This window comes from Castanea sativa, chromosome 12, assembly GCF_040712315.1.
Source record: "Castanea sativa cultivar Marrone di Chiusa Pesio chromosome 12, ASM4071231v1".
Classification (NCBI taxonomy): domain Eukaryota; kingdom Viridiplantae; phylum Streptophyta; class Magnoliopsida; order Fagales; family Fagaceae; genus Castanea; species Castanea sativa.
The window spans coordinates 882,770-906,378 of NC_134024.1; the positions used below are offsets into that span (position 1 = coordinate 882,770).

General features: G+C 32.2%; 2 protein-coding genes and 1 pseudogene across 2 annotated transcripts; 1 reads left to right on the forward strand and 2 right to left on the reverse strand.

The window, feature by feature from the left end:
- Nucleotides 1-539: 539 nt before the first annotated feature.
- Nucleotides 540-4,033, reverse strand: LOC142618469 (mannan endo-1,4-beta-mannosidase 5-like). The gene is made up of 5 exons (XM_075791410.1): nucleotides 3,609-4,033; nucleotides 2,287-2,481; nucleotides 2,009-2,128; nucleotides 1,322-1,530; nucleotides 540-1,012 (listed from the first exon to the last, which is right to left on the reverse strand). Exons 1-5 carry the CDS (start codon nucleotides 3,981-3,983, stop codon nucleotides 580-582), a joined length of 1,332 nt encoding a protein of 443 aa, XP_075647525.1. The 5' UTR covers nucleotides 3,984-4,033; the 3' UTR covers nucleotides 540-579.
- Nucleotides 4,034-15,309: 11,276 nt separating this feature from the next.
- Nucleotides 15,310-19,788, forward strand: LOC142619873 (endoglucanase 3-like). The gene is made up of 6 exons (XM_075793215.1): nucleotides 15,310-15,592; nucleotides 16,938-17,441; nucleotides 17,734-17,883; nucleotides 18,298-18,409; nucleotides 18,883-19,046; nucleotides 19,140-19,788. The coding sequence occupies exons 1-6, from the start codon at nucleotides 15,377-15,379 to the stop codon at nucleotides 19,470-19,472; spliced, it is 1,479 nt and encodes a 492-aa protein (XP_075649330.1). The 5' UTR covers nucleotides 15,310-15,376; the 3' UTR covers nucleotides 19,473-19,788.
- Nucleotides 19,789-22,072: 2,284 nt separating this feature from the next.
- LOC142619353 (serpin-ZXA-like) lies at nucleotides 22,073-23,358 on the reverse strand (annotated as a pseudogene).
- Between the last annotated feature and the right edge of the window lie 251 nt (nucleotides 23,359-23,609).

The window sequence follows — 23,609 nt, forward strand, 5'->3', positions numbered from 1 at the left end:
TCTCTTTCTCCCCATCGAGTTGCCCTTTGCAAGGTTTTGTATCTTTGTTGGTTATGGTTTTTTAGCCTGCTTTTGAGAAAATTACAATTTATATTTTTATTTTTGGCAAAGCTCCACTTTTCTAGATCAATCCCCTCCAATTCTACAAAACCAGTTCAACCGGTTTCCTGGTTGAACCTTCAGTCATTGGTTTTGTTCATTTTATTTTATTTTTATTATTATTTTTTTCAGTATAATCGAACCGAGTTGGTGCCTGGTTCTCAGTCAAACCCGCCGATCTAGTCTGATTTTTAAAACTATGGTAAACCACAATATGCAATCTTCAAAATAGTGGCCTGGATGAATGTTAAAGTAACTAGTCTGAGTTCCTGCTAAACCAAAGTGCCTTTGCTTGGATTTGATATTTGTTGTAGCTAATTCAAAGACTCATAATACTCATGATTGTCATCTGACCAGAAAAATTGGGGAAAAAAAGCACTTGTATTGTCATTGCATCTTTTTTATCATTCAATCATCTTGTAAAAACCTTAGTTCCTATGACTTGATTCTAAGCTCTCATATTCTCCTAATTTTTCACATTCATATACTTAATGATGGCTCATCAGGTGCTTCGTCTTTCGCCTGCTCAAATATATCACCATGTGGGTTATTCAATGAATGTTTAAGTTTTGTCATTTTATTAGATTGTTGAGCAATGATACTAGTTGTAGATGGGTTTTGGGATAGAACAATCTCGTATCCATCATAGTACGATTCCATCCCTTCGGTGAAGATTTGCCAAACTAAACCGCCACCCATTGTTCCTCCATTTTTGGCTAAGTTGTAGATGTTTGTATAAACAATGTTCAAGAAGTAGTCCATAGCGCTTATATTAAACCCTGGACATGTCTTTGATTTTCCAAATTCAGCAAAAATCAGTGGCTTCTTTAGAATAGTCCTTGAGTCTGTCCAATGACTTGTCAACCACCTTTGAATGAATGCTATTTGCAAGCGATCGTCCTGTCCGGGAAGCCTATTGAGAATTACACACTTCTTTAGCCTTATAAACATGTCCTTAGTAGTTGTATTTAATGCATAAAACTTCTACTTTTACGGACTTTGGAGAGATTTTAAGCATTATAGATTCTGAAAAATGTAGGGCCTGTTTGATACATGTGTTTAAACACATGTTTTCAGTTTTTAAATAACATAACACGTATTTTCACACTTTATTATCTACACGTATTTTCAAAAAATATAAACAACGTTACTAGAATAACATTACCAAACGGGCCCGTAATGACCTTTCCTAGTAAAACGTGCATGAAGATTCAGAGCTTACCAAGCATCGGGATATGCATGTATGGTGGCAAAGTCAATCTCTTTAATGAGATTATTGCTAATAAAATCTGTACCAACTTGGTAACCAGGAATAGGATTGTACTGCTTTCTATCTTGAATTGAGTCTCCATAGAAACCTTCCATGCCAATCCCCAACAAGTGTTTGTTGTCAATGGATTTAACATAGGAACCCATCTCTTGAACCCATACCTGTTTGAAGTTTGAACATAATGTTATAAGTCAATGGTGAGGAAATCTATAAAATTAACTATTTAACATGAGTCTAACGACGAGTCCAAATCTTCCGTCCCACTTTTTCTGCTCCACTCTATACTCTACCAATAAAAACTTGCAACGTGTTCCCCTAATTAATTAAATATTACTATTAATTAATAACGGTAACATTTAATAAGTTAATAATGATAATATTTAATTAATAGGTGAATACGTGGCAAGTTTTTATTGGTGGAGTATAGAGTGGAGCAGAAAAAGTGAGACAGAAGATTTGGACTCACTAACGACAACATTTTTCATAATTACTAACATGATCTGATATGGTTGGTACATAATAGAAATTGTGTCAGACCTAAGTGAAAGTGAATCACAGTCTTTTAACAATTATGAAAAATATTGTATCCTTAACAATGCTATAAAATCTAAATCATTAATTAAGAGTGCAATGGCTCACGTTTATGGTCTTTCCAGAGTCAACTTGGCAGCGTGGTTCATTTATTAGTTCCCAAGCCATAATTGTCGGATCATCTTTATACGCAATTCCAGTGATTGTGTTGAGCCTTGTTAGCACTTTCTGTGACAAAAGCATATGCATATGACCCAAAAGAGAGAAAAACTCAAACAAAAGAGGCAATCTGTTAGCACATACATCGTTTTTATATATACAAAATACTAGTGCAAATAAAATGTTCTCTGTAATTCATTTATATACTTGGTTCTCTTATAATATACCTTAACATAGTTCTTGTAGTACCCTTTCATGACTGCATTTGTATAAAAATCATCGTCACTATTAACGGGCTCACCAGCACTTCTAGCCCATTGCACATATTGAGGTCTTCCTCCGTAGTCTTGGAGATTGTTCGTCAAAGTCAAAACTAACCTAACCCCATACTTTCTTGCCTCAGAGACCACAAAATCAAGTGCCTGATAATTACCGACAATAATCAGCATTTCAAAGAAGCTATCTAATTAGTGGTTTTAAGTTTTAACTTTTTAAATGGATAATGAGAGAGAGAGAGTGGGGACAGGACTGAAATTCAAGACAACCAAATAAAATCTTTTGTCTTAGCGAGGAAGTTCTACTAATTACAACTAGTTACATGTATATTTTTATCCTTTATAAAATTGAAGTTTTAAAAGAAAAAATAGACACATGACATAGGCTAATTGGTGTAGTATAAAGTAAAGGGCAAGACTTATGTATAATACTTAGGTGCTGTTTCTTAGTTTCCATTCCTAAGATTCAACTATGTGAATTTTTTTTTCAAGAAATAGAAGTATATTTTTTAGTTTAGTAGTCACGTGGTTGAATCGTAAGAGAGGAACCTAAGGAACAACACCTAAGGTACTGTACATAAGTTTTATCCTAAAGTAAAATACTTCTTAATGTAGGGAAATTACCACGAAATTCCTAACCTGTGAGAACAACATTTAGAGAAAAATACACGCCAAAGAAAGATAATCACACGCACAAGACAGTATCTACGTGGTTCGGCAATTTGCCTACATTTACGGAGTTGCAGGGATTTCACAATTATCAGAAAAAAATACAAAGTGTGGCTACCATCTTTCTTGCTCTAAAAAAAACGACAACAACAAAAACCCTAATCACAAAACAACGTTTTCTACATCTTGCGCACAGGATTCACAATAGGCTACAAAACGGGCCAAATTTTTTTCCCGAGCAGCCATCACTCTATGGACTAAGCCTCAAAAAATTTTCCATTAAAAACCACGCAACATTATTCAGATCGGGTCAGGTCGTTAACTGGATCAAACACAACTAAGCTCCACAAAGCCCAACACTTAATACAAAAAAAAAACCCTAGTAGAATAGAGGTTTTTTGTTCCATTACCATTTGTTCCAAGCCCATGACAAATTTCATTACTCAAAAAAGCTCAAGTGAGTGGTTAGGAAATGGTGAAATTTTTAATACTTAACCATCATTCTAATAAGGAATGCATATGCATGTAAAACAAGCCTTGTAACTTAAAAAAAAAAAATGCATGTATACAAGCATAAACATGTTTTAATAAGACAATAATATAACCTGAAAGACAAGCTCATCATAAACACCAGGAGATATTTGCAGAGGTTGGTAACCTCCATCACTAAATGCCCAAGTTCGGCAAACATTGAGCCCAACAACTGAAGCCTCACGAAACACATTCGATATTTTGTACCTTTCACTTGGCTCCACTGCAACCTGCATCATCCAATATGAGTTAAAGCCATTGAAGAGGAATGGGGATCCATTTAGTACAAAATGGGTGTCTCTAGTTTGAATGAATCCTGAAGCTATAGAGTTATTGCTACTAGGTTTACAAACTAGGGCCACAAGAAGGTTGCGTGCTCGATTCACATTCAGTAGGGATATAAGAAGGAATGAACCCCAAATAAAGATGATTTTCCCAGTGCATGCCATTTTGTTTTTGATGAATCTTGAAGGACTAGGTATGGGAAACTTGTGTTGGTCTTAGTGGTTATTTATAATTATAGGACAGAGAGAGAGAATTTTGTTTTTGATGAATCTTGGACTAGGTCTGGGGAACCTGTGTTGGTCTTGGTGGTTATTTCTAATTATAGGAGAGAGAGAGAGAGAGAGAGAGAGAGAGAGAGAGAGATATTTGTGCATATTAGACTTTTGTTACTTGTTATTAAGCGTAAGAAAGATTTCAGAATGTGATGCAAATGGAGAGTAGGATCATTTTCTTCACTATAGTCCATAAAAATTATTTTTATTGTGTATCAATTATAAGTTATAATAAAAGAATATGTTAATGGTTCAAAAATAATAATGAAAAATTGTGTCCCTAGATTTATTATTTTAGCAAGTCACTCTTTAATGATGACTTGATGAGGGAGAGACGAAATTGGTTGAAGCTGTAAGTTCTAAAGTACTTTTTTTTTTGAAAAGGAAGTTCTAAAGTACTTGATTATTATTATTATTATTGATCAATTAATTAATTTTTTAGAGACGCTTATGCTAAATTTTAGTTGAAGAGAACTTGGAAACGGTGAAGATTATATTTTATGAGATCTAACAGAAATTTCTGAGCATAAGCACTTAAAAATGGTTGCTAAACATTAGCTATATCATAAGTAATACATATCGTTTTTTATTGACTGGACCCTCGCATGTTAGGTATTAACGCATTATTGGATGTGGACCGAGGTCCACTAGAAAAACATAGCAGTCGTGTAATTCACTTGCACGATTAGGATATTGCCACTTGGTTGGTAACTTGGTATTTTTGGTGTTTTTAGCGTAACAGATTCAAATCTTCCTTCTCTCTTTTTTCATTGTAATTATCAAATTGTCAAAAAAATAGAAAAATTGCTATCTTCATAAATTTTGTGTAAGTTCCATCGCCATTATCTCCCCTTTTTAAAAATTATTTCTTTATATTTATACAAATAGTTTTATAACCGAATATATTATAAAACATTCTTTTCAATTTTAATGATTGCTTGGTAAGTGAAAATTTGAATACAAGTAACCCTTTAAAGAAGCTTAGCTGAAAAACTTTCATTCATTATAACCTTCACTTTTCTTACATTACTCCTAATAAAAGATTGATCCACTTCAAATACAAACGTCATTCCTCGCTGTTTAGCAAAAAAAAAAAAAACGTCATTGCCTCATTAAATATTTCACAATTGAAATTCTGAATCCATTATTTGGGGGCAGGGCCTGAAAAAAAAAATTATATGTAATAATTTAAAATTTTTTATTTGTTTACCCTTAAAAAAAAATTAGGAACACCCTTAGTTTTTTTATGCCAATAAAATTAAATTTTGCTCCATAATTTGTTATACATTCAGTGAATGGATGATTGCTTGGTTATGTATATTGAAAAAGATGTAGTTTGTAGGATTAATAATGAGACTATCATGTAACGATTTCAAAATATGAAAACTCGTAGAAGACAATTGTAAACTTTACGTATTTGCGTGTTTTTTTTATTGTTGTTGTCAATATATGAATTTTTCTTTTATTAGATTGTATAATTTATGCTTCCTAAAGAACATCCTGAGAAAAATTCCTAGAGCCGCCACTTTTGGGGGAAGAAATTAATGAAAAAAAAAAATCATTTGTAATTGTAATTTAGAAGTGGTAAATTATTGCATCAACAATAATTAGTTCTTGGCTATTAACCCAATCTTCCTAGCCGCCAGCCTCGTACTAGTGTTACACGGCCACCTTCCCCTAGTGATTGGATGAAGATCAATTTTAATGGTACCATTTTTTCTGTTGAAAATAAATTTGGGATTGGGGTTGTGATTTGAGATAGTTCTGGCTTGGTGATTGTTCAATGCTCCCAGCTGTTGCTTTAAACCTATCTTGCTAGTAAGGTTGAAGCCTAGTCTACTGCAAAGGCCCTTATTTTTGCCCAGGAGGTCAATGTACCGAGAGCCATTTTGGAGGGCGATTCCGCGGGGCTTATGAAGGCCTTGACTGTGCTTATGAAGGCCTTGACTTGTAATGATGTCTCTTGGGCCTCGCATGGATATTTGATTGAAGATGTTAAGTTTAATTCTAGATTTTTTTTTTCAATTACATTACTCTCATGTTAAGAGATAAGGTAATAAGGTTACTCATTGTTTAACTAGACATGTTATTATTGTTTCAGATTTGGCTATGTCGATAGAGGATGTTCCACCACAATTTGTTTTTGTACTTCAAGCTGATTTAGCTAGCTTTTCTAATCAAAGGTCTTTGATTTTCCCCTAAAAAAATAATAAGTTACAATAACTTATAATTTTATCTTGTAATAAAGACCTTAATATGTCATTGCATTGTACTAATTAATTTAGTAATTTGTTACAACGAAAATCTTGAAGTGATAGCTTGTTTCAACAAAGGTTTTAATGACATAACCAGATAGCAATTACTTTGCAATTTATTATAATGGCAAACATGAAGTAATAAACAATTGGAAAAAAAAAATCATTATAATAACTTTACTTGAAATATTTTTGTCAATATTTGCAATTTATTGCAATAAAGCTACTGAAACAAAGATTTCATTACAATAACCCGATAGCAATTACTTTGCTATCTATTATAATGACAAACATGAAACAATAAACAATTTGACAAAAATATCAATTTTATTTTTCCGCCACCATGGGATGAAGCTGCCTAGATGGTGGTTTATAATCCGAGAAAAGAAGAATGGGAAGCCAAAGGAAGTCCTAAAACATTGGATCCTAAGCTACATATTATAACTTTCAGCACTTCTTAGAGAACGGATTATTATGATTGCACATGTCGAGATTGATAAAGTCAGATTCTGTAAAAATGAATTCTCGACTAATAGTTGGAAGAAAAAGCTTAGTTCTTGCATGCCCAATGGTTTTCTAGATACTACCAAAGTATTATAGGTGGTCTTGGTAACACTCTCTATTGGATAAATTTCAATCTGAATTTTAAAAATTGTTGTGAATGTTGTATTGGTATACAAGCATGTCATTTAAGTAGTGACTACTATATGTGGCTAAATGGTTTTGTCGATACCCAATGATTTCCCAAATACTAACATAGTAGCATAGGTGATGTTGATAATACTTTCTATGATCCTAAACCAGATTTAAAAAATTACTGTAAATATTGTTTTGGTATAAAAGCATGTCATTTAATCAGTAACCATGATTATATGTGGCTAAATGGTTTTGCCGACACTCACAAATATTTTGGGGCTTGTTAGGATTTTTATAATGTAAGTTTTCAAGGCCTACTTTATTTACTTTTTCATAACTTTGTAATCCTTTACTGGAGACAAGAAATCATATAATATATATTCAATATCTTTTCATTTTTAAGATACCTCCAATATTAATAGAAAAGGACAAGGAGTCAACTGAGCTTAGTATTTCTATTTCGTCCATCCAACAATATACTTCTTGTATAGTTTTTTTTTGTCAGTTTCTTGCATGCACTCTGTATATCTTTGTTCAAAAGTATCTTGTGTTTAAGCTAGTATAGGTGGTGTTGATAATAATTTCTATTGGATAAGTCCTAATCCAAATTTAAAAAATCACGGTGAATGCTGTTTTGGTATATAAGCATGTCATTTAATCAATGACCATGATTATATGTGGCTAAACAGTTTTGTCAACACTCAAAAATATTTTGGGGCTTGTCGGGATTTCCATAATGTAAGTTTTCAAGGTCTACTCCATTTACTTGATCATAACTTCTCTTGTAGTCCTCAACTGGAGACAAGAAATCATATATTCAATGCCTTTTCATTCTTAAGATATCTCCAATATTAATGGAAAATGTCAAGGAGTAATTGGTTAGGCAGGTAGGAGAGCTAAAAGAGAATTTTATTGGAAGGGTATGAAAACTAATCATAAGAGGTATATTCGAGAATGTGATATTTGTCAAAGGATTAAGTTTGAAACTTTTGCTCCAACGGGGTTACTGTAGCCATTGGCTATTCCATCTAAGCCATGATCGGATTTGAGTTTTGACTTTGTGGAATGATTGCCTAAATCTCAAGGTTTTGAGGTTATTTTGGTTGTTGTGGATAGATTGACAAAGTATGTACACTTTATTCCTTTAAGCCACCCTTATTCAGCTGCTAAGGTTGTTGGGGTGTATATACAGTATATTTTTAACTGTCATGTTCTTCCAGCTACTATAATCAGTGATAGAGTTGCTACCTTCACTTCCAAATTCTATTTTGAGTTGTTTAGACTGCAGGGTGTGGAGTTGGCTATGTCAACAGCCTACCATCCTCAATCTAATGGTCAGACTGAGATTGTAAATTAAAGCCTAGAGCAGTATTTGAGGGCTTTTGTTGGGGACAAACCTCGTAAGTGGGTTGAGTGGCTTCCGTTGGTTGAATATTTGTTCAACACCAACTTTCACACAGCCATTAAGCTCACTCCTTTTGAGGTATTGTATGGCTACTCACCCCTAAAGTTACAAGACTATATTTCTTACACTAAAGTTAATGCAGCCAGCGAAAACATCTTTTGGCTTCCCTTAAGGCCAATTTAACTCTTGCACAAGAAAGAATGAAACTCCAGGCAAATAAGCACAGGTCTAAGAGGTCCTTTCAAGTGGAAGATTGAGTGTATTTGAGGCTATAGCCTTTAAATAGAAAACCTTAGCTTATAAAGGGAAGTGGAAGTTGTTTCCAAGATTTTATGGGCCTTTCCAAGTTCTCAAAAGGGTGGGGGAGGTGGCTTATAAGTTGGATCTTCCTTCTAATAATAAGATCCACCCTATTTTTCACATGTCTTGCTTAAAGCTGAAGTTGGATCAGCAGGTATTCCCCATTCCTACTTTGCCACCCCCTAATGAAACTAGATAGATGATACCTGAACCAGCAGCTGTGTTTGCATATTAGAACTAAGAACTTGAAGTCAAGAACCATAACCTGAGGGAAATATCAAAGTGTAATGATTTTTATTTTATTTTTATTTTTTATTTTTATAATTTTAAGTTTTGGATAAGTTTCTTTTGAAAACATGGATGAGTAGGAGAGTATCTTATTTTGTAGGTATTTTACGTGAAGTTGGGGTTGTTTTTTTAAAAGGTTGTCCTCAAGTTTTATCTTTATTAAATATAGGGTCTAGAGGTATTTCTAAAATACATAAAATTCAGTATAAAGAGTGGAATCATCTGATAGATAGTATAGATAAACCAACTGCCGAAGGCAAGATTCGGGGCCCAAAAGTCCGGGCCTTACTTCAAAATCTTGACAGATTAGACTCTGATTGATATTGGGCTTTTAAGTTAAACACTATTGCTGGGCTAGGAATCAGATAAAGCTAAGATGTCATCACATTTGAATCTGAAAAGTGAGCCTTAAAATGGTATTGCGGCATTGCCCAAAGTGAAAGAACATTTGACATCGGCCTTGTTGCTTTGGGCTCGTTCTATTTTGGACATACTATACAATCTCTTTCAAATGAAATGATGCACTGATGCTACAGTCCAGGTAATGGTGTTTACAATTCTTGGCTTTTAAACTTGTTTTTTTTTTTTTGTATTTTTTTTTTATAGATACAATATAATTTGAATTTATGATATTTTTTCCATAATAATAATAATTATTTCTCTAATAATAATAATTATTTGTCTTTCAACCAAAATATTAATTAATTTTTGATGTAAATAAGATTTGAATATAATTATCTTATTTTATGGTAAGAGATTGTCAATTAAATTAACTAAAACACATTGGCTTCGAAAAATTGGCATATAGTCCTGTTAATATGCATATAGGCAGGCTTATAATGTATAAATCTATGTTGTGTTTCAATAAGATACTTCAATTTGAATCTTGTAACCTTGTATACATAATTAAAAAAAGAAAAACTCATTATTGTCTTAATATTACAGGGAACTTGAATTCAAATCTTGTATGCATAAAAAGCTTAGTTTTATAACAAAGACCAATCCTATAAATTTCAAATAGCCACACATTTTGTGATGTGGCAGGGTAAGAAAATGCTTCAAACAGCATGCAAGGCCGCCGCCAACATGTCTACGCTACTTTCTGCTAGGATGGCGGCTACCAATTGCTTGAATCTACTTAGCTAGTTTCATGCAATGTAAAATCGAATATCTTATTCATATTGAGTAACATTCAAGCTTAGCAATTATTGCTAGGTTGCTTTGTTAATATACTAAGCACTATAGGCAATGTACGTGCATTAAAAGACGTAATCCATAGATTGAAATTGAATACTTCAATCAATGACTTCAAATTGAAACGAAGCGCTAAAAAAGTCCTCATCATGTTGTTATAATAATGAGGAGGATCTTCAATGATATTGCTGAAGAATAATCATAAGCTTTTCCTTTGATCAAGTTACCTCAAAGCCTGTATGCATGCGTGTGACCAGAAATTATTGTTGCTACACGATATTGATTTTCCCTCGAAGTACAAATGTACAATACCAATGGCGTATTCTCTTACGTGTTTGTTTGTTTTTTTTTTCCCCTACAATAAGCAAGAATTGTTTTTAAGTTAAGGATTAATTATGTTTGTATATAGGTGAAAACTTGAAACTAAAAACATGTCTATATTGTATTATTATCCATACGTGTATTATTAGCAGAGTACTGCATGGTATATAGATGACTTTAAACAAAAGCCAAGTACAATTTCGAACACATTGATTTTTCTCTTTTCTGTTTTATTATTTTTGGGAGTAATTTATGTCACGGTCAACATTCTGTACATAACTGGAAATTCTGGTTTAGATCCCCAGTAATTTGAGTAGTAGATTTATAATTTATTGATAAATTGAACAATTTAGATTAAGTCAAACAATATCAATTTAACAGTGCATGCAACCATAATAACTATTACCAAAATATCAATTTAACAGTGCATGCAACCATAATATCAATTTAACAGTGCATGGGGATTCCAAACATGTTAGAAAGTCCACTATAAAATAATAGTAAAACAATCAGTCAGAACATACAAAACTTTTGTAAACCTAAACTCTTTATGTCACCTTTGCTGCAGTGAACTCATTGGAATAGATCTTTGTGGTTTTAAGCAATTCTCACAATCACTCTCTTTGGGAGCATAAGGATCAGTGGGTAAAATAATTTATTATTGGTTTTATGCTCAAGAGAAAGAAAGGATCAAAGACTAAAGAAGGAATATTTCTTCTAGCAAAATTTAGAGTCTGTTTCAGCATGATTTACGCTTGAATGAGAATCACGCAAAATACTTGCAAATTAAGTCTCTATCTACACTATTCATTCGCTTTAGCACGTTTGAATGAGGAAATTCTTTGAACTTGAATTCTTCAATTAGCATCACTTAAAATTCTATGTTTACACAGATTTTTTTTTTGGAGAAACATGTTAACCTGGAAATTTAGGGGTGTTTGGTACATGCACTTAAAAATATGTATTTTGTTTGAAAACATGTGTAGAAATACATGTAGGTGAAAAAGTGTATAAAAATACTTGTAATGTTGTTTAAAAATAAAAACTGTTGCTTGAAATGGTGTACCAAACACCCCTTAAAACCTTAAATACATAGAAATGTAATCCTTGACCTTGTCACATAAAATATGTTAGTCTAAAACCTAACATTAATAATCAAAATTTAGTTTACTCAAGAAGTTGAATATTTCGATTCTCATTAAAAAAGGGGAAAAAAAAAGAGTTAAAAATTTATCCTATCTCAAAAGTGAAAAAGAAAAAGGTTGTACCTAATGCAGAAAATTATCTAAGGCAAATAATTAAAAAAAAAAAAAACAAAAAGTAACGTAAGTTGTCAAAGAAATAAGCAAAGGAGGAGGCTAGGCTACCCGTCATCTCAGCCGATCAATCTTTTGCTAATTTGGGTTACCTTTCCCGCTGATTGAATTTATTTTACTAATAAGTAATATATATGCGCATGCAAAGACAAATGAAGGAGCATCATAATTTGTCCAAGACAAGCCTATAATCAAAATTGTGTTTCACATGTCATCGTACCCATAAAAATTAACCCACTTTTAGCCTAAAGGTGCCAAAATTAACCTCAGTGTAAGATATTCATATTAAAAGTGGTTAAAAGCTGGCCCATTTGTAGCTGCGGATCCAAGGATTTATTTTTAAGTGTTTGTTAAGAAGTATAAATTATACAATTTAATAAAAAGAGAAATTCATATATTGACAACAACAATAAAAAAACACGTAAATACATAAAGTTTATAATTACCTTCTACGAGTTTTCATATTTTGAAATTGTTGCATGATATTCTCGCCATTAATGCTACAAGATATATCTCTTTCAATACATACAACCAAACAATCATTTATCCATTGAATGTTGAACAAATTATGGAGCAAAATTTAATTTTATTGGCTTAAAAAAAACATTGAGGGTGTTTCCAACTTTTGAAGGGTAGACAAATAAAATTTTAAATTATTATATATAAGTTTTTTAAAATTATTATTGTTTAAATACTGAAAACTATTCTTTAAACAACTGTGACAAACAACCCCTAACTTTGCACTTGTGGTTAGGCCACAGAGTACCTGTTGGTACATATTTTTGGTTTAGTAATACTTATTATTATTATTATTAGTATCTGATAGTTACAAAAGAGAAAAGAATATCTGAATCATAAATGTTTTCGTTCGAAATATAGGATAGGTTAATTGAGTTATGAAACTCCAGTACAACTTATTTTTTAATTTTTTGAAAATAGATTTGTTTAAAATAATTATACTTAAAAAAAGTAACGTTTAAAAAACCTATACTTTAAAAAAAGTATGATTTGAAATTGTGATGCAAACGGGCAAAGCAAAACGAAAACTTAGCTGAAACAAATCTTTGTCTCCATTATGAATATCTTGAATCCTGAATGTAGCGATTGATTAGTTAGATGACATGTCGCATTGCTGATTGCCCACTTTTGAAATAAAATATGCTTACTATTTGTCTCTTTTGTTAGCAGGATGGGAACACTACAAGTACAGGTTAAGAAATTTTAAAGTTCAATATTATCCGTCGTGTATTTTTTTTGGGAATGAAAACTAGTACCTGCCAATAATTCACTAGTTATTCTAGTCTCAAAATGATTGTGTTGTTTTTGTTATTTAAGAATAATAAGAGATGAAACTGATAAAATCTATTATAGTCCAATAAAAAATTTGAAGTTTGAATTTTATTTATGTCAAAAATTGATTGATGTTTAGCTTGTAGTAGATATCATAGGTTAAATTTTATTCTCTCTCTCTCTCCTCTTTCTCTCTCTCTCTCTATATATATATATTAAAATATATTTTAACTTATTATCTCTTTAAGGATGGGTTTGGACAGCGTTTTTAATAATGTGTGTTTGCGTATATACAGTGGGTTCTGTGCACTATTTATGAGATTCACAAATATTTTTTTTCAGCAAAATCAATTTTAAAACTGAGTCCTACAATACTATTTACACATTTAAAAATTATTTTACTACAATATTTTCAGTAATAAGCGGTATCCAAACAGAATTAAAGACACTTACTAAACAACTTGAAAAAAAAAAAAAAAAAAAAGCGCCAAAAGCTTAGTCCTAAATCATGGGAACAAAGTGGATGAGATCCCAAGACGAGAATGAAGTGAAAGCAACAAAAGTTAAGAAAAGCAACATTCCGTCATTCATTCTCACACACTAATAATTTTTATAAAAAAAAAATAAAAATATTTTATTTGATTAAATTACTTTGGCGCCGATTTCCTAGCGTGATCTAAGGCCCGTAAAAAGCGCGCCATTCGCGCCTACCCTTTACCCTTACACTTTTGACAAAAAGAAAGGAATATTGCAAATTTCAACGAGGAAATTAATGGTTGCCGTTATTTTTGCAGTTTTTTTGGTTACGGTTGGTTACTTCCCACCAAAACAAAGACCCATAATCACCAATCAAGGACTTTCTTTTTCCCATTGACGTGGCGTTTTAATTTCTCTTTTTCATTAATGGTCGGGGCATGAACGAAACCATCAAAGAACATCATATGAGTGGCACTAGTGCAGTAGTGTCTCAATGCGTTTCTTAATTGCCATCTACATTCATTATGGTTCATTTTATGGTAGTACTAAATGTGCCATGATCTATATATATGTAGTTTAAATTGATGGGCATTGATTTGTATTCATATCGTATCGAGTCTAATATATTAAAGTATTAGGTTCAATTGTGTCCTAAAAAAAGAAGAAGTATTCAATAGTGATAACATTAGAATTTTTGTGATACTTTTATAACGTGCTTCAATGATAGGAAAAGCACATTCCAATCTCCCTATCCCCATCCCCCTTTTGCATGGGCTATCAAGCCTACCATGTTTAAAATTATGATATATATATATATATATATATATATATATATATATAGGACAAAACTTATACACAATACTTTAGATGCTGTTCTTTCGATTTCCCTCTTAAGATTTTGTTATATGACTACTTAACTTAAAAAATACACTTTGATTTAAAAAAAAAAAAACTTAAAAAATACACTTTCATTCATAAAAAAAAGCCACATGGTAGAATCTTAAGAGAAGAATCTAACGAACAGTACTTAAGTCTTGCTCATATATATATATAATTATTTCATATATATTTTTTCACAACTTGTTTAAATGGTAAGTTATGAGTGATGGACAATTACTAATTTCCCCCCATAATTTTCAATCTCTAACTTCAATAAATTGTAGAATAGGATTTATCACTAATCTTATTCAATTACTTAATTAATAAACTTAGGCACACAACATTCTTCAAAACTTTTTTCTAATTTTTTTTACATGATCTATTATAATTACTGTATAATAAAAGTATTGTTAACGTTAGACTCAAGTGAAATTGATTTTACACTAATTATAACCGGTTTTTTCATTTTTTCTTTTGCTTTTGAGAATCTAATTATAACCAGTTATGTCAACTATTATGATGTAAAAAAAAAATTATTTCTAAGTCTAACATTACTCATTAATATTCTCAAAAAAAAAAAAAAACTCATTAACAATTATGGTGGATGGGATTTGGGTCATTCGGCCGTTGCAACAGGAGCGGGATTTGGGGTTTATCTGTTGGAATTTGGCCAAACCCAGAAAATGTTGAGACAAGATGCTAAACCTATGAAAAGTCAAAACCCTAATTTAAAGGTAACAACTTAAAATAATTACAGTAAACAAAATGATTCGTGCTTGTGCAAGAAAAGCCTTAATATACGCTAGAGTAATTGAGGTTCGTCTTCCTATATAAAGGCATGTCATTGTTGAATCAAAGTCATAAAAATTAATTCAAAGTAAAAGCAAACTGAGCGCATTGCTGCTTTAGCTACAGCAAGTACCAATGAGAATCATGATTAAGGGAGCTTCTTTCTGCCTCTTGTTTTTCTTGTCTTCCTTTGTAATTGGCTTGGACACTGCCCAAGCCAATCCCAACTATAGAGATGCCTTAGCAAAGTCCTTGTTATTCTTCCAAGGCCAGAGGTCTGGGAGGCTCCCTACAACCCAACAAATTACTTGGAGGTCCAACTCTGGCCTATCTGATGGTGTTCTTGCCCATGTATGTTATTGCCATTATCAACCTTTTGTTTTTCTTTCTTTCTTCCTTCTTTATTATTATTATTATTATTATTTTGGTTGGCTTACTTGCAACAAGTGAGATATAATATTTGAATCTAATTTCCTCATAGAGAGATATAATATTATTATCATTATTAAGTTATAAGACTCTTTTAACTTTTACTTTTGTTTTGTGACGAGGGAAGCCTTTAATCCATGCTAAGCTAGTTCAAGTTGTTTATGTTTTAACTTTGATACCACACTTTTACTAGGAGAATTTATCTCTTATAATTTTTTTTTTCCTTTTCTTTTCATTTTTTTTTAAATAACCCCACATGATAGTAATTATAAACTATTAAGTTTAACTAGCCTCATCATACACGCTTCACGCATGTGGTGAGGCTCTTTCTTTTTTTAGATTTAGTATTATAATTTTTCTTTCATCACAATTTGAAAAAATAAATAGGATATTTTTTTTCAAAGAGAATATGATTCATTTTTCAATTAGAAGCTTTAGAGTGTTTATCCAAATCCAATTGATGATGTAATAGTTATAAAAAAAAAATGATAATGTAATAAATCCAAAAAAAAAAATGATAATATAATAGTTTAAAAAAGAAACATGGGATAGGTTAGTTTGACACTTTTTATTTATTTATTTATCTTTAATGTGGGATAGTTTTTCCTTATTTTATTGGAGAGGTAGTTATTTTCTTTCAAACGTGAGTAGTGAGAAGTTCTTTTTTTGAGAAGAAAAGTGGGAAAGTTTTATTGTACACCTTTCTTTTTTATGAGAAATTCTATTCAGAAAATGTAGAGAAGATAAATACGCAGGGAGTTTTTTAAGCTATTGAGTAGAAGTAGGAATTTATTAGAAGTAGGAAGGCATTTCAACTTAGAAGTAGGAAGACATTTCAACTTAGAAGTAGAAATTTATTATTTTTGTCAATTTACTATTTTAACCTCATTTTTAAGTTGTGGGTTAATTAATTTAGGGATATTTTTTACAGTAAAAAAAGTAATAATTAACGATCTGAATCCCCTTAATATATATAGATAAACGGCAACTTGCATAGTCCATTATTTCTTGAAACAAAAAGAAAATAATTTGACAAAAAATTTAACTTATAAAACCATTTTATTGAATGCTCCTCTCACAACATGTGAGTTTCATATGTGTGAAATTTATATATTTTGAGAGAGGTATTTCATGAAACAACTTTATAGGTATAATATATTTACTTATTTTTCGGGGATATGTTTGGTGTTCCTTATTTTTATGATTATCCTTTGATAATTCAATTGTTAGTGTGAGATCAAAAGAAATACTTTGTTTAATTTGGCAGGTGGATTTAATTGGAGGCTACTATGATGCCGGGGACAATGTCAAATTTAATTTTCCAATGGCTTTCACCACCACTATGCTATCATGGGGCGCACTAGAATATGGCAAAAAATTGGGCCCCCAATTACAAGAAACAAGGGCCGCAATCAGATGGGCCACTGACTACTTCATAAAATGTGCCACTGTTACCCCTGGTAAGCTCTATGTTGGTGTTGGTGATCCAAACGTGGATCACAAGTGTTGGGAGCGGCCCGAGGACATGAACACGGTCCGGTCCGTTTACTCGGTCTCTCCTAGCAACCCAGGTTCAGATGTGGCTGGTGAGACAGCTGCTGCATTAGCTGCTGCTTCCATGGTTTTTAGGAAGGTTGATCCAAAATACTCAAGATTGCTATTGAAAACAGCAAAAAATGTCATGCAATTCGCAATGCAATATCGCGGCGCCTATAGCGATTCACTTGGGTCTGCAGTGTGTCCATTTTATTGTTCATATTCTGGATATAAGGTAAGAATGCTTGTAGTTGAAAATCATGATGCTACATAAGTACATATGGTTCCTATGTAGAGTGTTAATTGAACCTACTTTGATGTTTATGGCCAATTTTGTGAAATAACTAGTGGGTCTTTCTTTTGGAACCTAAAAAGGGCCAACTTTCAACATATTGGGCCAGTATAAACTAGTCCAATAAGATGATTTTTAATGTCTTTCTGGTATTCCAGCCCAATGGATTGCCACCCATAAATTATTACTGTTTGATATTCTTTACTTATCATTTCTGTTCATGTAACATTTGTAGGATGAACTGCTTTGGGGAGCTGCATGGCTTCTAAGGGCTACAAACGATGTTTCTTACTTCAATTTCTTGAAATCACTGGGAGCTGATGATGGAACAGATATCTTCAGCTGGGACAATAAATATGCTGGTGCTCGTGTCCTCCTATCCAGGGTAAAAGAGCTATTATTGTATTAAAAAACTAAATAAATTTTACTGACAATATCATTATCAACTTCTTGTGTTTCTATATAAAATTTGTGTCAGTGGTAATTAAGTAATAGGATATTTTTCAGCTCTTCATAAACTTTTTAACGTATTTGAATCAAGTAAATCTAAATATTTCTATCAAGGCTAGTTAAAGGGCTTGACGAGTACATTTTCCAAACCCAAAATAGCCAACTTTGAAAAAAAAAAAATTGAGCTTATTTTGGTGGACTCCAATCTCCAAACCAAAAAAAAGAAGAAGCAAATTTCCGTATTTTTTATTACAGTACTTTCAGTTAATAAGCACTTCAACAAAGTTCATCTAAATGCACTTAACCTTAATCTCTCTTAACAATTGATATGCTGGTTTCCTTCATGTAGAGAGCCTTGCTTAACAATGATAAGAACTTTGATTCATTCAAGCAACAAGCTGAAGATTTCATGTGCCGGATTTTGCCCAACTCTCCCTACACAAGTACACAATATACACAAGGTAAAGATCAAACTTAAAGGATATATTTTAGATTTTAGCCAAATTTTTATGATACTTTGTGCCCCACTTTTCAATCTTTTCCAAATTATTTATCTTTAAGTGCATTATAAAGGTCAGTTTTTATACAGTTTGTTCAAATTAATTTGCACAAATTTATAATTATTATTTGAAGTGGGCTCGAAATTGCCTCAATTAAGAGGATATTTTAATACAACATTGATTACAAGTAAAGAAATTCACAATTAATAATTATGAAAAACTTACTTGCATCAATGAAGTACGAGCTGTACAATGCTTTGGGAGACTCCTCAATCCTCGCAAACAACTAGAAAACAATGTCTACTCTACTCCTAAGGCTAAAGCTAGATATAAGAGCAAATATGTTGATTAGAATGTTATGTGCGTATTTTGTCCCCTTGACTCCTGCTTCAAATTTGGGTATATTACTAACCACAAAATCCTCTAAAATGAAGGTGGGCTCATGTACAAGTTACCTGAAAGCAATCTTCAGTATGTTACATCCATAACATTCTTGCTCACAACTTATTCCAAGTACATGTCTGTGACGAAACACACATTTAACTGTGGCAGCCTTTTGGTCACTTCAAGTTCCCTAAGAAACCTTGCAAAGAAACAGGCAAGTAATTAAAGAAATTATGTTCTAATTGTCACTTGTTTTGTTTCTATCTCCATTCTTATCTCTAAAGAGAGTAAATTGTGGAAACTACAGGTTGACTATATATTAGGTGTGAACCCATTGAAAATGTCATATATGGTAGGATATGGGGCATACTTTCCAAAGAGAATTCACCACAGAGGGTCCTCCTTGCCCTCAATGGCAAGTCATCCACAAGCTATAGGCTGCGATGGTGGTTTCCAACCATTCTACTATTCATCAAATCCTAATCCTAACACTTTGACAGGAGCCATTGTAGGAGGTCCAAACCAAAATGATGGCTTCCCAGATGATCGTACTGATTATAGTCATTCAGAACCTGCCACTTATATCAATGCTGCTATTGTTGGACCTTTAGCATACTTTTCTGGGAGCTCCACTACTTGATGGGATTTTCATCAACAACCAATTCATTGTATATACATTCCTTGTCTCAAAAGAAGAATGCATTACACAACGTACGCTAAGAATAGGTTGATTATATGGTCATGTTTGGCTTTTTTTTTTTTTTTCCTTTAATTTCTCAGTGTAATCCGATAATCGGATTAATAACTCTTAAGTGTCAGTGAATTGCACCTTTGAATTAGTTCTTCTAATTCATCTTTATTATGGGAAGAAACACATATGGAAAATTGACTGTTTCTTGTCCTTTTTGATATGGGATCTTGAGAACTTTAAAGGTTGTTGGAAGGATCCATAAAAAGTGTTTCACCTTTTGTGGTTTTTCTGCATTTGCAAGGATGATGAGCATCGCTTCTTTATTAATAGCATCAGGTGGGAGAACTTCTTCGAGGTGCCCTAATAACATTCTTAGCCCATAAATGATAAATCACTTCATTTCTTACCATATCAACCCTCAAATATTTCAATGTTAACAAATTATAAAGCCATTGTCATAACTATCTTTTCTCTATAAAAGAAAAGAAAAGAAGTCATTGTCATGAGATATGGTGGCAAACATCATTCATTATCGATAGCACCAAAAGCACTAAGATAATAAAAAAAATGATAAAAATGTGGAAAATATATGTGAAAAAAAGAAGCAACTAGTTGACTATTTTGAGTAATGCCAAAAACGAGCTGAGTCAAGTATTAACCGTTTAGATTTGTTTATTTAATTTTATTTTGAATATGTACCAAGCTCAAGCTCATCTTCAAATAATATTATATGTTTTGGCTTGGTTCATTTACTTGTCGAGCAAGCTTGAGCTTGTTTTTGAGTTATTTGATTAATTTATTTTTTCCCTATATATAGTGAGTGTTTGGATCCAACTTATTCACGGTTGCGTTTTCTTCTTGCTCGTTTTTTTTTTAGCTGCAGTTGTTGACTTTTCTTCCGTGAACAGTGCACTCGTGTACTGTTTGCACTGTTCACAAGACCCACAGACTTCACTTTTCAGTAACTTTTTCATTGAAAATGGGTTCCACGGCACTATTCACACATTTAAAAATTATTTTGCTATCGAGTTTTCAGTTTTCAGCAATAAGTTCTATCCAAACGGACCTAAAGTAAAACCATGGCCAAAATGTTTTACCTCTTTATAAATCTATGAATTTTTACTACATATGGATTTTTTATGTAATAAATAAACTAGATTCTCAAAAAAAAAAGTTATGAATAAACTACAATAATAATTGTATATCATATGAACCAATTTAAAAACTTATACCACCAAATTTCAAATCTATATAAATATATTTTTTTTACAAGTGTGTATATATAGATATATATATATATATATATATAATTAATTAATTAAAACTCTCATGTTCACAAGCTTATTTATGATCATATTATTATGTTTGAACTCGGTTCATTTAATAATCGAGCCTAAAGTTGGGCTTGAGTTTGATTTGTTTTACTAAACAAACGAACACAAACAAGGTTTTTTCACGCGTTAAGATTGAAACTCTCTAAAAAAAAAAAGCTCGAGTTTTTCATAAACAGCTTAGTCTATTTACAACCCAAAATTTTAAGAATGTTATAGTGACTTAAAGCAATTATGAAAAAAAGTACTAATAAGGGATATATAGTTAATGCACCATAAGTGAACATTAAATCTCATGCATATATATAGTTTGTATCATGTGTCGTGTGACAAATTATTAAATTCACTTGTCCCAAGAAAACAATCCAACTCAGTTGAAATAATTTGAATGACTAATTCAAAAGAAATAGGAAAAAAAAGAAAACCAAACCTAAGGATAATTTATCTAAACTTTTCTAAAATTGAATCTTTTAGCACGGCTTGATCCACAGCCATAGAGAGGAAGACGATAAACCATGAGATCTCAAGACACTAAAAGCCTCACTAATACATATTTAACAACATTCATTAGAGTTGGAAAATTTGATTTGAATTAAAGAGAAACAGGGTCACAAACCTATCAAGGCTCAAACAGTTAGAAGAAGTCACTCTTTCACTCATTAGCAAACTTAAAATTAGCTAGTCGTTGTAAATACTTATTTGTTAGTCGTAAATTTGCTCGGTACGTATGAAAGTTTCAATTAATTTATCTAAATAAATATATTTATACAAAATAAAAGTTCCAAACATTATAAATTACACAAATTTTATATAAATATCATTTTATTACAAAGATGAAAGAACTTTAAGAATTAAGTCTCATGCCTTCTTTGAAGGGAAATTAAATCTTAATCTCTGTGATTCTATTAAATTTATTGGAATGGTAAATAGTAACACATTAATTTGCAGTATTCAAACTTATAACCTTACCCTTCACCTATTTTCATGAGAGTAAGAATTGTCATTTGACCCAAAGTTCATTGGGTTGGTGATAAGATGATCTTAAGCTTAAGCCTATATGTGTGTGTGTATATATATATATATATAAATATAAATAAATATAAGAATGTCATAAAAAATACAAACCAAATAAAGTATCTAAAATTTGAATTCACAAATCCTTATAAAATTTAACTTTGAAGAGACTCAACATACCCTCTTAACATAAACCTATATCAATTAGTCTAAAAGGGGGTTAAGTACAACTCCAACGAAAAATATGATCCCAGATATCTCTTCTCTAATCATGAACATGAATGGATGGTTTGCCACAAAACTTGGTCGTGGAGGTGGACGTGAAGCGAGCTGTACAGAGACACAAGTAGCAGCAGCAGCTTCTGTACCTTTCTCATTAACTTCAATACAAGACTTTTGAACAATGCTGGAGACGAAAACTTGTCCACTTTCGAAAGATTCATTAATTTCTGTGAAATCCGCAAGCATCTCAAAAGGTAATGTTAATCCAAGATTTTTCATAATTTCTTTAGCTTCAAACCCATATGAAAACTTGAATTTTGGAATCAACATATCAGAAAGATGTATTTTTTGTAGATCAAAGCATTTATCTAATAAATTTGGGTTGGAATTAAACCTTTGAATTACATCTGGTAACCCATTTTTCTCCTCAGGAAGAAAGACATACATAGAGAATCGCCTGTTGTCTTGTCCTTCCTTATATGGGATCTTAAGAACCTTAAATTCTTCGAAGGATCCAAAAAAATGTTTCACCTCTGTTGTGCCGGTCATGAAGGGAACTTTAATTGGTTCTCCAACAAGGGGATAAAATTTTTTGGTCGAGTCCTTTTAGCTTTAAAAGGATATAACCAAGCTCCCTTGAAATAGAGTGCATTGGCAAGGATGATTCTTGTTGCCCCACTAACAGCACCAGGTGAGAGAACTTCTTTGATGAGCCCTTTGGTCGCATTCTTAACCCATAAGTTCACTTTATTCCTTGCTATCTCAGCCTGTAAAAATATTTCTAAGTCGGCCATTTAAAAATATTTCAGTTTTCAGTTTTCAACAATAAGCGATATTTAAACACACATGCATGCACAGCACAAAGATTAATTGCGATGAAAAAGATGAGTTTCATACCTCTTTCAGAAAGTCAACAGCGTTGGCTTCTGCTTTGAAAACGGTTTCGGCAATCTCCTTGAAGGAGGGTCTCATAGCGAAACGCTGATCAATCCAAACCCATTAAGAGAAGACAGAATCAGACCTTCTTTGGTGTTCTCAACTGGTGCAGCAGCAGACATCATCAGAGAGGCCTCGGCTTTGAGATCATCCATGTCCTTTGCTTCAAGGAAGTCCAGCAGTTGCTCCAACGTGCGACCTGGTGAACCAAAAGCCAGAATGCTCAATGCAACGATGATTGACATTGGAGACATCACGAAATTTTTGTTGTTGCACCCTTCACTGATCTCTTTGAGCGTGAGTTGCCAAGCCATGCGCAGACAGTTCTCCATCCTTTCCTTTGAGTCTTGACCTTAGTATATGCGACTTGCTTGGGTAGTATTCTAGTGGAATTCTTATAAGAACCGAAGGTATGTAAATGTCAATATGATTTCCGATGTAGGATTGTGTGAGCTAAATTGTAAAAGCATAAAAGCGTACGTGCTTTTGCTGATTTTATGTAAGAGCATATTAAGGAGGGATTTACTATCATATACCTATTTTAGAAATTTTTATTTTTTTTTATAGAAAAATGAAGAGTAAT

Excerpts from the sequence above, each read along its gene's own strand:
- LOC142618469 (XM_075791410.1), bottom strand. The coding sequence starts at position 3,983 with ATGGCATGCACTGGGAAAATCATCTTTATTTGGGGTTCATTCCTTCTT. Across the intron at positions 1,531-2,008 it reads ACTCTGGAAAGACCATAAAC|GTATGGGTTCAAGAGATGGG; the intron begins GTGAGCCATTGC and ends AACTTCAAACAG. Across the intron at positions 1,013-1,321 it reads CATGCATATCCCGATGCTTG|GCTTCCCGGACAGGACGATC; the intron begins GTAAGCTCTGAA and ends AATTCTCAATAG.
- LOC142619873 (XM_075793215.1), top strand. The coding sequence starts at position 15,377 with ATGAGAATCATGATTAAGGGAGCTTCTTTCTGCCTCTTGTTTTTCTTG. Across the intron at positions 17,884-18,297 it reads CTCGTGTCCTCCTATCCAGG|AGAGCCTTGCTTAACAATGA; the intron begins GTAAAAGAGCTA and ends TCCTTCATGTAG. Across the intron at positions 18,410-18,882 it reads AAGTACACAATATACACAAG|GTGGGCTCATGTACAAGTTA; the intron begins GTAAAGATCAAA and ends TCTAAAATGAAG.